Source organism: Oxyura jamaicensis, chromosome 5, assembly GCF_011077185.1.
Source record: "Oxyura jamaicensis isolate SHBP4307 breed ruddy duck chromosome 5, BPBGC_Ojam_1.0, whole genome shotgun sequence".
NCBI classification, from domain to species: Eukaryota; Metazoa; Chordata; class Aves; order Anseriformes; family Anatidae; genus Oxyura; species Oxyura jamaicensis.
Genome location: NC_048897.1, coordinates 63,592,079 through 63,605,577, shown reverse-complemented (window position 1 = coordinate 63,605,577; position 13,499 = coordinate 63,592,079). Strand labels below are relative to the sequence as shown.

The following is a 13,499-nucleotide window of genomic DNA, read 5'->3' as shown; positions in this document are numbered from 1 at the left end:
AGAAGGACATCGAGGTGCTTGAGCGGGTCCAAAGAAGGGCGACGAAGCTGGTGAGGGGCCTGGAGAACAAGTCCTACGAGGAGCGGCTGAAGGAGCTGGGCTATTCAGCCTGGAGAAGAGGAGGCTCAGGGGCGACCTTATCGCTCTCTACAGGTACCTTAAAGGAGGCTGTAGAGAGGTGGGGGTTGGCCTGTTCTCCCACGTGCCTGGTGACAGGACGAGGGGGAATGGGCTAAAGTTGCGCCAGGGGAGTTTTAGGTTAGATGTTAGGAAGAGCTTCTTTACTGAAAGGGTTGTGAGGCATTGGAACAGGCTGCCCAGGGAGGTGGTGGAGTCACCATCCCTGGAAGTCTTCAAAAGACGTTTAGATGTAGAGCTTAGGGATATGGTTTAGTGGGGACTGTTAGTGTTAGGTTAGAGGTTGGACTCGATGATCTTGAGGTCTCTTCCAACCTAGAAATTCTGTGATTCTGTGATTATTTTGTTAGTGACAATGTTAATGAAGCAGGATTGTGCACTCAACCTGCACCCAGACAAAGATTTCATCTGCAAATACTCTGAAACCTGGTCTGAATTCCTTGTCAATGTTCTAGGAGATAAATTCTACATTTATTTAAGAACACTTACTTTGATTTTAGTTTTATATACCTGTAATCTCTAGTTTCATATCATAGTGTCACATACATTTCCTGTGCCATACTGTTGCTATGTTGTTCCTTACTCATTGTACTGAGTGCATAACATCGTAAGTAAAAGCCTGTCTCTCAGGTGACTTCCTTCCCTGCACTGGTTCCCAGTGACTGCCTCGGATAAACAGAAGATGACTCACTGCACTCAAGGTACAAGACCTGGAAATTGCTTAGCAGGGCTGTGATGTTGGTTATGGGGTGGTGTAAATAGAGAAGATTCTTCCTTTTATACCTTCTGCAAAGGTAGGTAGGAGGAGGTCCCAAACTGTGGGATGAAGCATACCCATTCCCAGCATCAGGCTGTATCTCACAGGAGATACAATTGGAATAAACCTCTGCAAAGCGGAACAGCTTTGCTTTGTATTCAATACCTGTAGTACTTCACAAAGTCAACTCCACAGTTGCCAAATGTCTTCTTGCAAGATCTCAGACCTTTCACTTTGTAAAAGGTGTGACCCTTTTTACCTTTATCACAAGGAGAACTGAAAGGCACACGTGCTGCTGAGAAGCCTTATTACATGGAAATTACATGGAAGAGCAAGAAGAATATTCTTTCAGTTACTAGCTAAGCTACTTTCTGCCTTGGTCATCCTCAGTGTGACTGTTCCTTTCTGGTCTTTCTGTTCCCCAGCCTTCTTTTGCACACTAGATTTCATGGCAAAAAGGAATATCCTTTTTGCCATCCCCAAGGACATGCCAACTTCTCTTTAAATCTGTTTACAGGCTCACCATCCCTTCTAGCATCAAACCCTCACCTTTGCTTTTACGTTTCCACACGCAGCAACATCTGACTGCTTCCTGCTATAACCTTTAACTCCTTTTACTCATAGTCCCTGGTTTTCTTTGCTGAGTCCCCTTGTGCTTTCCCACCTGTACTTATTTACCCAACACAAATTCCTATTCCTCTTTTACTCACATTACAGTCAAATTCCACCAAAACCTGGAGTGTCACTGGACACTAGGGTGCGCTCAGTAGCTTGAAGTGCGGAGCAAACTACCAATGGTTAATGGTAATAAAAGGAGAAGACAATAAACATGATGGAAAAGAAGACAGTTAAATACAGGGTGAGGGAGGATATTGTGAAGAAGCAAAGCAATGAACAGAACCTGGGAGAAGTTGAATGTTCGTAGTAAGAGGAGGTAGTGTATGATACAGAGGGAGTGGATACTGCTTCAGAAGTGGATACTGAATTTAAAAGAAAGGACAAAGATACAGAGTTTAATCTGTTTTCTCATTAATAAACTGGAAGTTACTAACAGGGTCAAAAAGACTGCCAACAACCTTTTCCAGCTTTACACTGGTAATAGACTGTTTTAGAACAGTTTCTTAAGGCTTCCCAGAAAAGTGTCCTTTTTTTTCTTTTTTTCCTGAAGAAATGTCCCATTGGAGTGAAAGAAATTAAGAGAAGGACAGTGACCTGACAGTTTAGGATCTAATTCTCATAACTAATTAGAGAGCCAACTTCTATTTTTCCTATATATATATTTCTAGATGTGGGGGCAACTGGTGTGAAGTCTATTTCTAGAGGACCGTTCATCATGACCCTTGCTGCTCACAAACAGTACCCGTCACCTTCCCTCTGCCTTTGCATGCTCAAAGAGAAAGAAAATCCACTAGCTATTTTAAGGCCATGGCTTAGGAAGGCATTCCCACCACATTTCTAATGTATAAGTCAGAAGGATGTTAGCACTGCATGTTTTTTAATCTCTAAGTTAGTACCACACAAAATTGTATTAAAAGACCATTAAGTTGGAAGGCACGGTGAGATCAGGAAATGTTTAGGAAAATTGCATTATTCAGTGTGGCCCAGTCTCTATTGTGGCACACTACTCAAAAATCTGTGCTGAACACAGAATTATTGATTTGATAAAGGTTTTCTTCATGGCACTATCTTTTTTCTTAAGAAATGTCAATGAGTTTCATTTCTCAGTGACCACCTGAGGTGAAGGGATGGCATCACCCCCATATTACAGCTGGGGAACTGAGGCAAGAGGGTTAAAGGGGTGCACTGCTTGTAGGAGATCAAGTAAAGAAGGCTGGTACTTAAATAAAGCCATGAGCACATCACAGACATTAATAATCCAAAGAAGCTCTCTGCTGGCTTTGGACACATCTCTTTGAGCATTCAGCACAGCTGAAAATCAGTTTCCACATGGCAAAGAAGCAGAACATAAAATACATTAGTGAATGCAACACAGATCTCTGCTGTTTCCATGTCTAATGTAGTCTGCAGCTTGTCATTCATTCTCTGTGAGCTGAGAACAGGTGGGCAAGGTGAGGTTCATTTTGCCAGTGGGTTTCACGAGTACTTATTATGCAAAGTGTATTGGTGAGGGTCATTGGTTCAGGCCCAAGAATTGCAAGGAAAGGTGCTGAGTGGTTACAGACACTTACCTCCAAGCTCTGTTCCTCTGCAGCCAGATTTCTTGTGCCTTTATGCTTGTCCAGTTCCTAGCCCTTGCATACTTGTTTCTGTGCCTTCATCCCTACATTCTCCCACAGGTTTCTTGTCCCAAATGCTCCCTCTTCCCATTCCCTACCTCTTTTTAACCCTGTGTTCTCACCTGCATTGGTTCTGGTTTCTGTTGTGCTTGTTTCCAGTTCTCCACTGCATGCTGTTTCTCATCTCTGATCAGCCAGCCCTCAAGCACTCATTCTACAGCTCCCATTCTCAATTGTAAGCCCCATGAATTTCTCAGTGGATTTATTTTGCAGTCCAGCACAGCTCCTGCTCAGTGGTTTGTTTATCTCTTCTGCATCCAGATTTGAGAAAAGAGTCTCCCTCATTCTCAGTTCCCATATCTGGTGCCACAGAAACTTGGCAAGATGTAAGTCTGGGACATGTACAAGTTGGACAGTATTTCAGGCCACACAGATCAACTTTCACTGAAAACAACAAACACCAGGAAACCTAATCATAAGCAGTGCTTCCAGATGAATCTTTTCTGGTTTCAGCATCAACGTCTCCACTCTGTAATTAGTCCCTAAATATTTCCCCTCTCACTGAGGCTTTAAAAGTCAAATTTAAAATATTTAGCTGATAACTGCTAGTATGAAAAAGACTGTATCACAAGGTCCCTAGAAAATCCATGAGTAGAAAAAGTTTCAGTGTAAACATAAGGTCCAGCTTGGAGATTTGACAGTCCTCTTGGATGAACCTGTAACATCACTACCACGTGGTTTTGCAAGTGCAACAAAGGAGATTTGGTGTATTGATGAAAATTATCAGAACTAGATCACATATTGTCCAACATCTCAGCCTTCCATTCAAATTCTTTTTTTTCCTCCTGGTTACAACTCATATGAATAGATAACTTTTGGAGCAGAGTCCCATGGCTCATTAACAAATAGGCAAGGGGAAAACAGATGTGCTACAGCAACCAAAAAAAAATTGCTAAAAAAAAAATATCCTGGAACCCTCCCAAGCATGTGATCCTACTGCACACTTGGTTCGATTCCTACTTGGTCCTGTCTGTGAAAGTGTGGGCTGATCTCAGGACTGATACTTGTATAATTTGCATTTGGCAAGAGTTCAACATTTGAAACACTAAAAAGCAGTCTCATTTCCACTGCTTCTCTGGTTGGTCTTAGACCACTAGATGGCAGTTCCCCATTTAGAAACAAGGGCTCTTTTTACATGTTTGCTCCTGCCCAGCAGCTGTGTCAGACACAGCTGAGGCATGCATCTACCCTTGCATGTTGTCTGCAACACAGACATTTTGTGGAACTGGCAACAAGAGTGGCTTTGGGCCAGTGACCTACCAGGATATACAGCTTTGCACTTTCAAATGACAACAGAAGAAATTTTCATGATCACCCCAAAGGGCTACATACTAAACACAGACCTTATTGATAAGAGAGTTTCTCCATGTTACATCTTACTCACCCAGAATTTTACGAGGAAGAAAGCGTTTTGGGGCCCCTTCCCAAACAATTCCTTTAGACCGCCCTTCTTTTCAGGAAATTTGTCATATATCTGACGAATGTCCACCGATTCAAGCAACGGATCACTGTAAGAATGGTTGGCGTGTCCAATGTGTACGAAGAGGTGTTTATTGTACTGCAAGAAAGAAACAGGAAAATCAGCGCTGTACATATAGAACAGAGGTTTATTAAGCCACAGGTCTGCGTGTGTTCCTGCACAACGTAGCATGCTTTGATGGATTAAATGACTTGCACATTACCTCTGGGACTATGATTTTCTGCAGGATGATTTCCATGAACAACTGTAGTGATCGTGCAGTAGCCCCTTGTGAGCAAGGGTCAACATCAAAAAACTTGTGTCTCTACTGCAAACCACAGAACATGGCCATCTTCAAGGGAGTAATTTACACTGAGAGACCCAGCGGCAGCAAGGCGATAGAGCCCTTTCGCAGAGTGTAATAAGATGGATATGCTCCAGAGGAAAGCCTGTTTCTGCCTCTTCAGGCCATGCCTTTTAATGTCCCGTGTCCTCAGAGCCTAGATTTCTGCTAGTGCCACATATCCTACACCTATACATTTCCTGTTTGTCTGCTAAAAAAAAAAACAGCAAACCTCTATCTATAGCATATGCTAACGGCACTTAACAAAAAAGGGAAGGGAGTTTCTTTTAACCCAAGAATGACAGTAATGAGAAGGCCAATCAGTCTGTGTTGCTGTTACTATAGAAGTGGACTTTGCTGTATGCCTTCCAGTATTTTCGCCTATGTAATATTAAAGAGCCAACCTTTACAACTTCCCTTGGGAGTGAGCTCCACTGACAACTATCTGTGCCAAAATGCATTCTGCTTCCATTTCCCCATTTCTTAGCTTCATTCCACTGCACCTCGTTATAATCACAGGAATCACCTCAGCACCTTCTCCTGTCTGGGGGCAAATCCTTGGCCTAGCGGAGTCCATGGCAGCTCCCCACTGAGTCCAACACAGTCGTAGGGGCTGCCATTTCCCCAGGATGAGAGCACCCTAACAGGAGGTGAACCGCAAAGCCCCTCCACATGTCAACCAGCAGCTCCCAGCATCACACAAGCAGACTGAAAAAACTCGAGAGAGGCATGATTAAACATTGGAGTTTTTACCCATGCAGATCACAAAACATTTTGCTAACTCAATTAAAGGAAAACTGATATGTGGTCAATGAACACTAGAAAACCCTGTCATATTGAACAGATGCTATATATAAGGGGCAATTCCCAACTGGTAAGCACAAATAAAATATTTAAAACCCCAAAGCAGACCTCATTTAATCTATTTTGTTTACAATATACCTGCCGAATGAACAAATTGAAATGACAAATCTAAATTAATTGGACATCCACTCAGAGCCTTCCTTCAGTGTAAGCAGAGTCTTCCCTAGCAGATGTCCAAAACTCTGGGGACAAGGAAATAGACTAGTAAGATTACTTAGGAAATTATATTGAAATCTATTTAAAAATAATCTAGCACAGTGAAAGAATCAGGGAACACTCGTCCCTGTTTGTAGCCAACAATGAGATATGGTCTGTGCTTTTTACATGGTTGTATTTATTTTTTCATTTTGTGGAAGGAAAAAGTAAAGTGTAATGCTGTGTAAAGGTGTTTGCAAAAGCAAGTCTTGAGTTCAATTCATCAAATATGTGAACACCAGTTGCACAGACTTTCCTCTTTCAAAATAATGTCATCCAAGCTTCTTCTGTGCACAAGCAGAAAACTAAGCCTTTACTTAGGGCATGTTGAGCCTAAAAGGGAGAGAACTAGTCCAAAGAAGCTGTTTCTACCATGAGAAGGAAAGCGTGTATGGCAGAGAAATAAATGCATGGATGGGGAGCTGAATGCATATGTGCAGAACTGAATATGCCCATGAATGCGGGCACCGGTCTAGCTTGTGAGCTGATCATTTACACAGGGATACCGGAAATCATTGACCTGGTTGGTAACCACAAATGATTATCTTAACAGTGTCTGTGGTCAGACACTTAGCATTTTACTTTACGCAGTAGTGGCAAAAGTGGATTTAAGAGACATTTTAACTTGAAAAAAAAAAAATGCAAACTCATGAGAAGTATCATGGCTACAGCTTCTTTTTTTTTTGACACTGTTGTCACATATTTAGCTTGCAGTACTGTGACTAAAGGATGAAAAGTCATGCTGGACATTTCTTATGTTTTTCGCTGCCTACTGACAAACTTAGATCTCAGTAAAATGCATTGGTATCCCATATACCTGGGAGCTGCCACAAAACCACAAAACAGACTCCAGAAACCTGCTCATGTTGTTCTTCTAAGCTAGCCAAGAGCAAAATGCAGGCAAACAGGGCATGTGCTGAGTCACATAACATGGTCATTGATGGTCACTGTGGTCAGGTGAACATCTCTCTGTTTCCCAAGGAGAATGATGAGAATTCTCCCGGTGGGTGTAAGCACTTCAGCCTTCCCTGATAAAAATTAAACTAAAACATTTTCCTTCCCCTGCAAACCTTTAACCAGAGTGCTCTCCCTGGGGATGTGAGATGCTCCAAACCATCTCTGCTCTCCCTTGTTCAGAACAAGGGCTTGAAAAAACATCCCCACAACCTACTACCAGGTTATTACTTATTTTGAGATTGTTTCTCTCAGTCTTCTCTGCTGGAGTTGCTCCAGCTTATACAAATAAAGCCATTTTTTATTGGAATGGAACTGAGATCTCAGGTTCTCCTGTGCCCAGGCAAGTGTCCTCCCCCAGAAGGTGTCTCTCTCTCTCTCTCAGGCCTGGATGTTGCTGTGGAATGAATGAGGAAGGGCAAGCAGCATTGTACAGATTGGCAAGTGCAAATTCCCAAGGTAATTCACATGTTGTACCTTATGCTGCAAACCAGGAAAATGTATGATTTTCTCGGTATCCAAACTCCAGTAAAAGCAATCACATTTATAGGAACACAGAGCAGATCAAGAAGTCTTTATGCTCTTTCAATATAAAAGCAGAGTTAAAAGCAGCTGTAAAGCTACCACAGTTGTCTGCTGAGCTTGCCAAAGTACCAGATGCTGCTGCAGCAAAATTTCTGAATGGGTACAGTAGGACAGATGGTATGACATCACCTGACAACATTCTTACAATGGAAATGTTTATTTTGATATTGCAATGTGTGATTATTTTCTCCTTATGTTGCTGCAATTCCTATACTAAGTACAATTATTACTAACCTAATTAGATATTGCACATCCCTACAAACTAATAAATGATAATATATTAAGAGCAGGGTAAAACGGTACTAAAACAATCGCTATAGTTCTCATACAAACACATTTCATGACAGGAATTTATGTGAAAACAGAAGCAAATAAGCTAAGCTGTATGCCTATATTTTGGAGCCCATTAGTGTTTGAAAAGCTTAAAAACTTCCTCATTATTGTCAGAATCCACTGTTGTTTTAGACTGTGTATTGCTGTCACTTAAGTATATTAGGTGCTGAAGAATTTACTCATGCCGTAGTATTTCAAGGATTTCCATCTGGCATTGGGGCAATCTGGCATTGTGCTTTAGCTGCTGTAAACCACCATAGGTCAAATTCTGTATTTTCTGAAGATAAAAACTACATAAAAATGTACAAAGAACATTCCCAGATACTTTGTCTTCACTGTCTGCATTACACAACATGCCCTGGAGATGGCTGCCTCTTACTGAACTCCCTTCCTTAAAAAATTCTAACTATCCAAAGAATGCAGTAAAGCCATGAAATATGACTGTTGTCAAATAATACCATGAAAAAAAAAATATAATCCACTTAGGAATTTAAAAGAACCAAGACAAATTGCCAATGGTAGGGGATGTATGCATTTAAGCTGGAGCAGCACAAAGACAAATCACCTACATTTGTTTTATCAGCCTGTGTATATATCTGTAACAGCTCCTCACAAATTTTGCACTTATATTCTAAGGCAACAGCCATTCTGGTCTGTGAAATGAAGATTTACAAATTGCTACAGCTCTCTCTGCTGCATCCTGCGCTTCCCCTACACCTGTGGAGCATTACCAAACCCATAGAGGAACGAGTTTTATTAAACTGTGGCTGAGGTGCAGATGGCAGTGAAGCCAACTCTCCCGTGCCCTGGCACAGGTGAGCTGCGCACGCAGAGGTGCTGGGACGCTCACTCCCTCGCTGCTCCTGTCTCTTGGGGCTGTGAGGCCCTACAAAACCACCCTGAGCAGCATACACAGGGCAAGTTGCTCCCCGGGCCCTGCTAAGGCTGGAAGCAAGGTGGAAGGCAGGTGGCCTAAGGTGGCCTAAGTCCCTCAGCGGGGACTCCTGCTGGGCTGACCCATTCGTGAGCACAGGACGCAGGCTGCAAGGGGGCTGCACCCGCCTGCTGCACCCAGCGGCACAGCATTACTCACCCATGACGCACAGGCGCATGCCTGGGACTCATCCCTGCAGCAGCTGGGTGCTGTGACCACCTCTGTGCTCACCCTGCTGCAGCACGCACTTGCGATGTGGCCAAGCGGGACAGGGACATGGCTGCCATGCCCACCCCGCGTGCCCTTAATAGCACCTCGCTCACTGGGCTACACTGCAGCTCAGCCCAGATGCCCAGGGGAAGGCAGACGGGCAGCTTGAGCTGAGAGAAAATGATACTACTCAAGTGCCAGGCCCCTGGCATTGGTTCTGGTCCATTCCTCTAAAAACATGCTGCTGCCTGTGAAGCAACTGTACTTTTGGAGGAAGAAGGAACCAGGTGGGATGGACTGATTAAAAAACAGTCACCAGTACATCAGCAGTCTATGTGCTACTGTAACCTGTACCCTACCCAGGGTCTGGCTGTCTGGCTGTATCATGTAAATTTCCTGCTGATGTATGAAAATCAGTTGCTCTGCCAACAATTTTTCTTATTTCTACCAAAACACTAGTAACTGACTATTTCATTGCCATTGCTGTTGTCCTCCACTGAAGCAGACTGGGACTTACATTTATGATATTCTACTGCTGTAACTGGAGTATTTACCAATTCTGTTGTAAAGGGTTTTAATATTTCCATGAGAAGCGTCAGTTGACCATCCTGTGATTATATGTGAAGATACAACTGCACAGTCTCCCTAGCTTTTCAAGGACATCCACACATTCAGTCTCCTGTCTAGATCTGCTCAGGGACTAATTTAGGAATATGCCATGAAAGATCTTGGACAGTTTTCTAGTTGCAGACAAGGGGAGGTAGGAGCTGAGCAAGGCAGAAAGCTGCAGAAGAGGCAGGACAGTCCCCAGCCCCACAGATTAATGTTGCCCAGCAGTTCCCAGCCACTGCCAATGGAGTCCCAGTGTGGAACTGGGACTTGCTGGCTGGGCAAGGTGCTTCATGTTATCATCAGCTTTCCTGCAGCAGTGAAGATGCATCCTTCAGTTCTGGCCTGCCTGATTTGAGCCCCTATGGTCCCCATTGCAGAAGTGCTGAGTGCTCAGATGGGAAAATTATGCCTGAATATAGGAAGCTCTCAATAATGTTAAGTATTTGGAAAAATCAGGCTCATGACAAAACAAAGTGGACTCTCAAAATCAGTGGCCCATTCATTCTTTTGCACCTGAACTTCTTGGTTTGACGATGTGAGCAATAGTACCTCTTCATCTAAAAAATCACTGCACTAATACATCTGTGAAATGCAAATGGGGGAAATTATTAATTCTGTTTGGAGGAGTTCAGACAGTGCTCAGCAAGCAGGGCACAGGGCCACACATTTCAACAGAAGAAAACAAACTGATGAATAGCTGCATATCAAAGAAGTGCCGTTACATCTACACTGAATGAAGCAGGAAAAAAACAAACATGGGAACATGTAATTAAACTCTGCATCGTAGAGCAGCCGCATGAGGACACATCCCAACTTCTTTTCAATTTTGGGGAACTGCAGGGGAAGGAGCTGGGAGCAGGGTGGGCAGCAATGCAGCTGGGCGCAATGCCAGGGCAAGTGCAAGGGCGGAGGTGAGAGGCTCAGCGCAGAGGCAGGGCATCCTGTGAGGATGCCGTGCCCTCCTGTAGGGCACATCTGTGCAAACTCAAAGTTCCCTGGACCAGCCCAGGGCCCAGGAAGCCTCATGCAGCTAATGTCGCAGCTCCTTTCACCTCCCGGGCTTTGGACAAGCATGGTGGGCAGGGCTGGGGAGCGGCCGTGGCATGGGGCCCGGCAGAGGGTGCTCACAGAGCTGCTGCCGCCGCTCCTCTGCGCTTCTGCCAAAGCAGCACTTTTTATTTTGCTGGGAAGTTTTCAGCAGGAGCAGTGGTGGATTTTGAGAAAGGAAGTGAATACGGTCAGGCTCCTGCCCATCCTTAGTGCTTAGCGTGAGCAGACTTCAGTCCCTCTGCCTACTGAACAGATTTTCAACCCAGCACCCTCCCTTGAAGCACAGGGGCTAGGGAGCTGGCCCAGTCCACCCAGCATGTCTCCATGAGGTCCTCTGTGAATGGCACCAGTGGGGAGCACTGCTGCAATGCTGCAGTTTCAAGTCTGGAGTCTGTGTCTGTACTGGACCCCGCCCCAAGTGGTTTACTTGCACTTCCAAGCACACACACCCAAGGATGAACACTTCCCAGGGTTTGATGTTCGCTGCCCAGCAGTTCCCCAGCACTGCAAAAGAAATGACCCTTGCACCTTGTTAAAATTCATCAGATTTTAGATTTAAATGACCTAAAATCCCAAATCTGCCACTCCAAGTCATTCATGCAAGTGTGGCTTTGCTTCCTCTTCCTTTACAGCACAAAGATGCTAACCAAGGCTTCCTTATGGCTGAAATGCTGAACTGCTTATGGGGAATAAAGAACGGATAAACAATGCTTTTAACAATTGATATTGTTCAAAAATGGAGGGTTTCTTTTGGAAAGATCTCATTCACTTTTTATCACTTAGGTAGTTTGATTAAATTTGACTAATGATGGCAGGCTGCTTTTATGGCCCTTTCACAATGGCTTTCACTTTCTGGTTCTCAGGCATAATTCTCTCTGGGCTCACAGAGCCATTTTACAACAACAATAAAACCTGAATTAAAACATAAATAATATTTTATTTCTTCACCACTTTTCAAAATACATTTTGAAATTTGGACCTAAGACAATGTGACAGTGTGGTTAGGTAGGTTAATACTGAAAAGGCCCATGAGTCGTGTTCTTTACAGGCCTAAGATATTTTAGATATAAAGCTGTCTGAAGTGCTTGTACTCGAATGTAGCAGCAAGAGTGCAAAACCTCTAAGAGGGAGAGAGAAAATGTTTTTTTGTTGTTGTTGTTGGGTAGTGGCAAGGCTGTTTTTTTTTTTTTTTTTTTTTTTTTTCCTGCTTTCCTGATGGGAAAGCAGGATTTAATGTATTTAGGAGAAATTGGAATTATCTTTTCAGTGTTAGTCTTTGAACATTATAGCTACTTATGTAACAGGTGATTGCCTAGATCCCTTCTAATCTGCTTGTATGCTCAGTTTGTATTTGTTGGGGAACATGGGAATATTTCTTTTAAGCATTTGTCCTGAAATTTCACAGAACTACTACAGTAAGAATGGAAAGCCCCCATTAAATAAAACCTGCCTTGAAAGCAACAGATCGGTACCTAAATTTGTTAATTGGTTAAGAATATAGTTATATAGGATTGGCAATAATGAAAGGTAACTAAAAGGAAGGAACACTGGTGCTTGGATGTACATGGGCAGTTTCTAAGCACCATTTAAGAACTGTGATTTCCTTCCACAAAAGGAAAATACAGCTTGACATTTGTAAACTGAATTGATTTTCATGTAAGAGGAGGAGTAATTTTACCCATCCTTAACTGCATAATCAGTATTCCAAGATTTTGCAACTGTGCCATCTTATGTCTTTCCAGATGATCTACTGCCATGCAGAGTTCCAGTGAGGGGTGCTTATTATTTCCTTTCTGTATTTTTTTCTTTTGTAAATGGAGCGATTTTGTGGTTAGGCAAGGGAAAGAAGTCAACAGCCCTCAAAAAGTGACAGGACTCTACAGAGCACATTTCTGACCCACCAGAATGCCCACTCTAAATTAATGTAACTGCCTGACATTGAGGGGCTTTTGTACTTTTAAACACCAATTGCCATTGGAAGAACCCCAGAAATGTTTAATGCCCCACTCCTACAATGAATTCTCTGTGGGTGGACCTTTATGTCCATGCACAGCCCCATTGAATTTGCTGGGAGTCAGCATGGGCAGACAGACCTGAATTTCTAATTGCTGTACAGGAATATAGGCTGCAAGGGGCTTCCCAAGGTCATCCAGTCCTGGCCCAAGGTTCCATGTCAAATAATCCTCTTTCAATGAACTTCCAGGTTACATTTTAAAGTGGAATTGGTCTTTTTGCCCCCACTACTATCAGGCTTTCTGGCCTGGCTCTGGGATGGAGAAAGGAGGAATTGTCTTTTTCTTAGTAAAATGTTGGAAATGTATTTGATCAAAATAATACTTTGTGCCACTTCCTGTTTAAAGTCAGAAGTGTAATGAACATACATCCATCCTTCTTCAGAAGACAAATGAGAATGATTTTTTCATAAGTATGTATGTATGTTCATCTCTGAGGTCAGCAAAGGCACAAAGGTGTACAGTAGATGCTGTGACCACAGCATGTGTACACAGATGCGTACACACATTGTGTGAAACATGCATCTTACTTGGCTTGCTGGTTTTATTATTTAAAAAGTAATGAAAAAAATCCATTCTGTGCTGTGCAAACCTTATCTGCAATAAAACGTTTCACTGACACAAAGATGTGTAGAACTACAATCAGAATTTGTATTTTCTGCAACAGTGCTAAAAAAGCCTGGGGCTGGCTCTCATGGCTGTGGAAGGCTTTTGGTGGCTGCTGGAAAAGTCCCTGGCTGGGGAAGGAGCAGGTTG

The 13,499-nt window shown here is 43.1% G+C and overlaps 1 protein-coding gene across 12 annotated transcripts in view; it reads right to left on the bottom strand.

Moving 5' to 3' along the window:
* TEAD1 (TEA domain transcription factor 1) overlaps nt 1–13,499 on the bottom strand; it is a 161,219-nt gene that overhangs the window by 13,515 nt on the left and 134,205 nt on the right. For all 12 annotated transcript variants that reach the window (XM_035326584.1, XM_035326591.1, XM_035326585.1 and 9 more), the window contains one exon: nt 4,577–4,750. In XM_035326584.1, the coding sequence (XP_035182475.1) occupies nt 4,577–4,750 (174 nt within the window). The remainder of the gene's footprint in view (nt 1–4,576; nt 4,751–13,499) is intronic.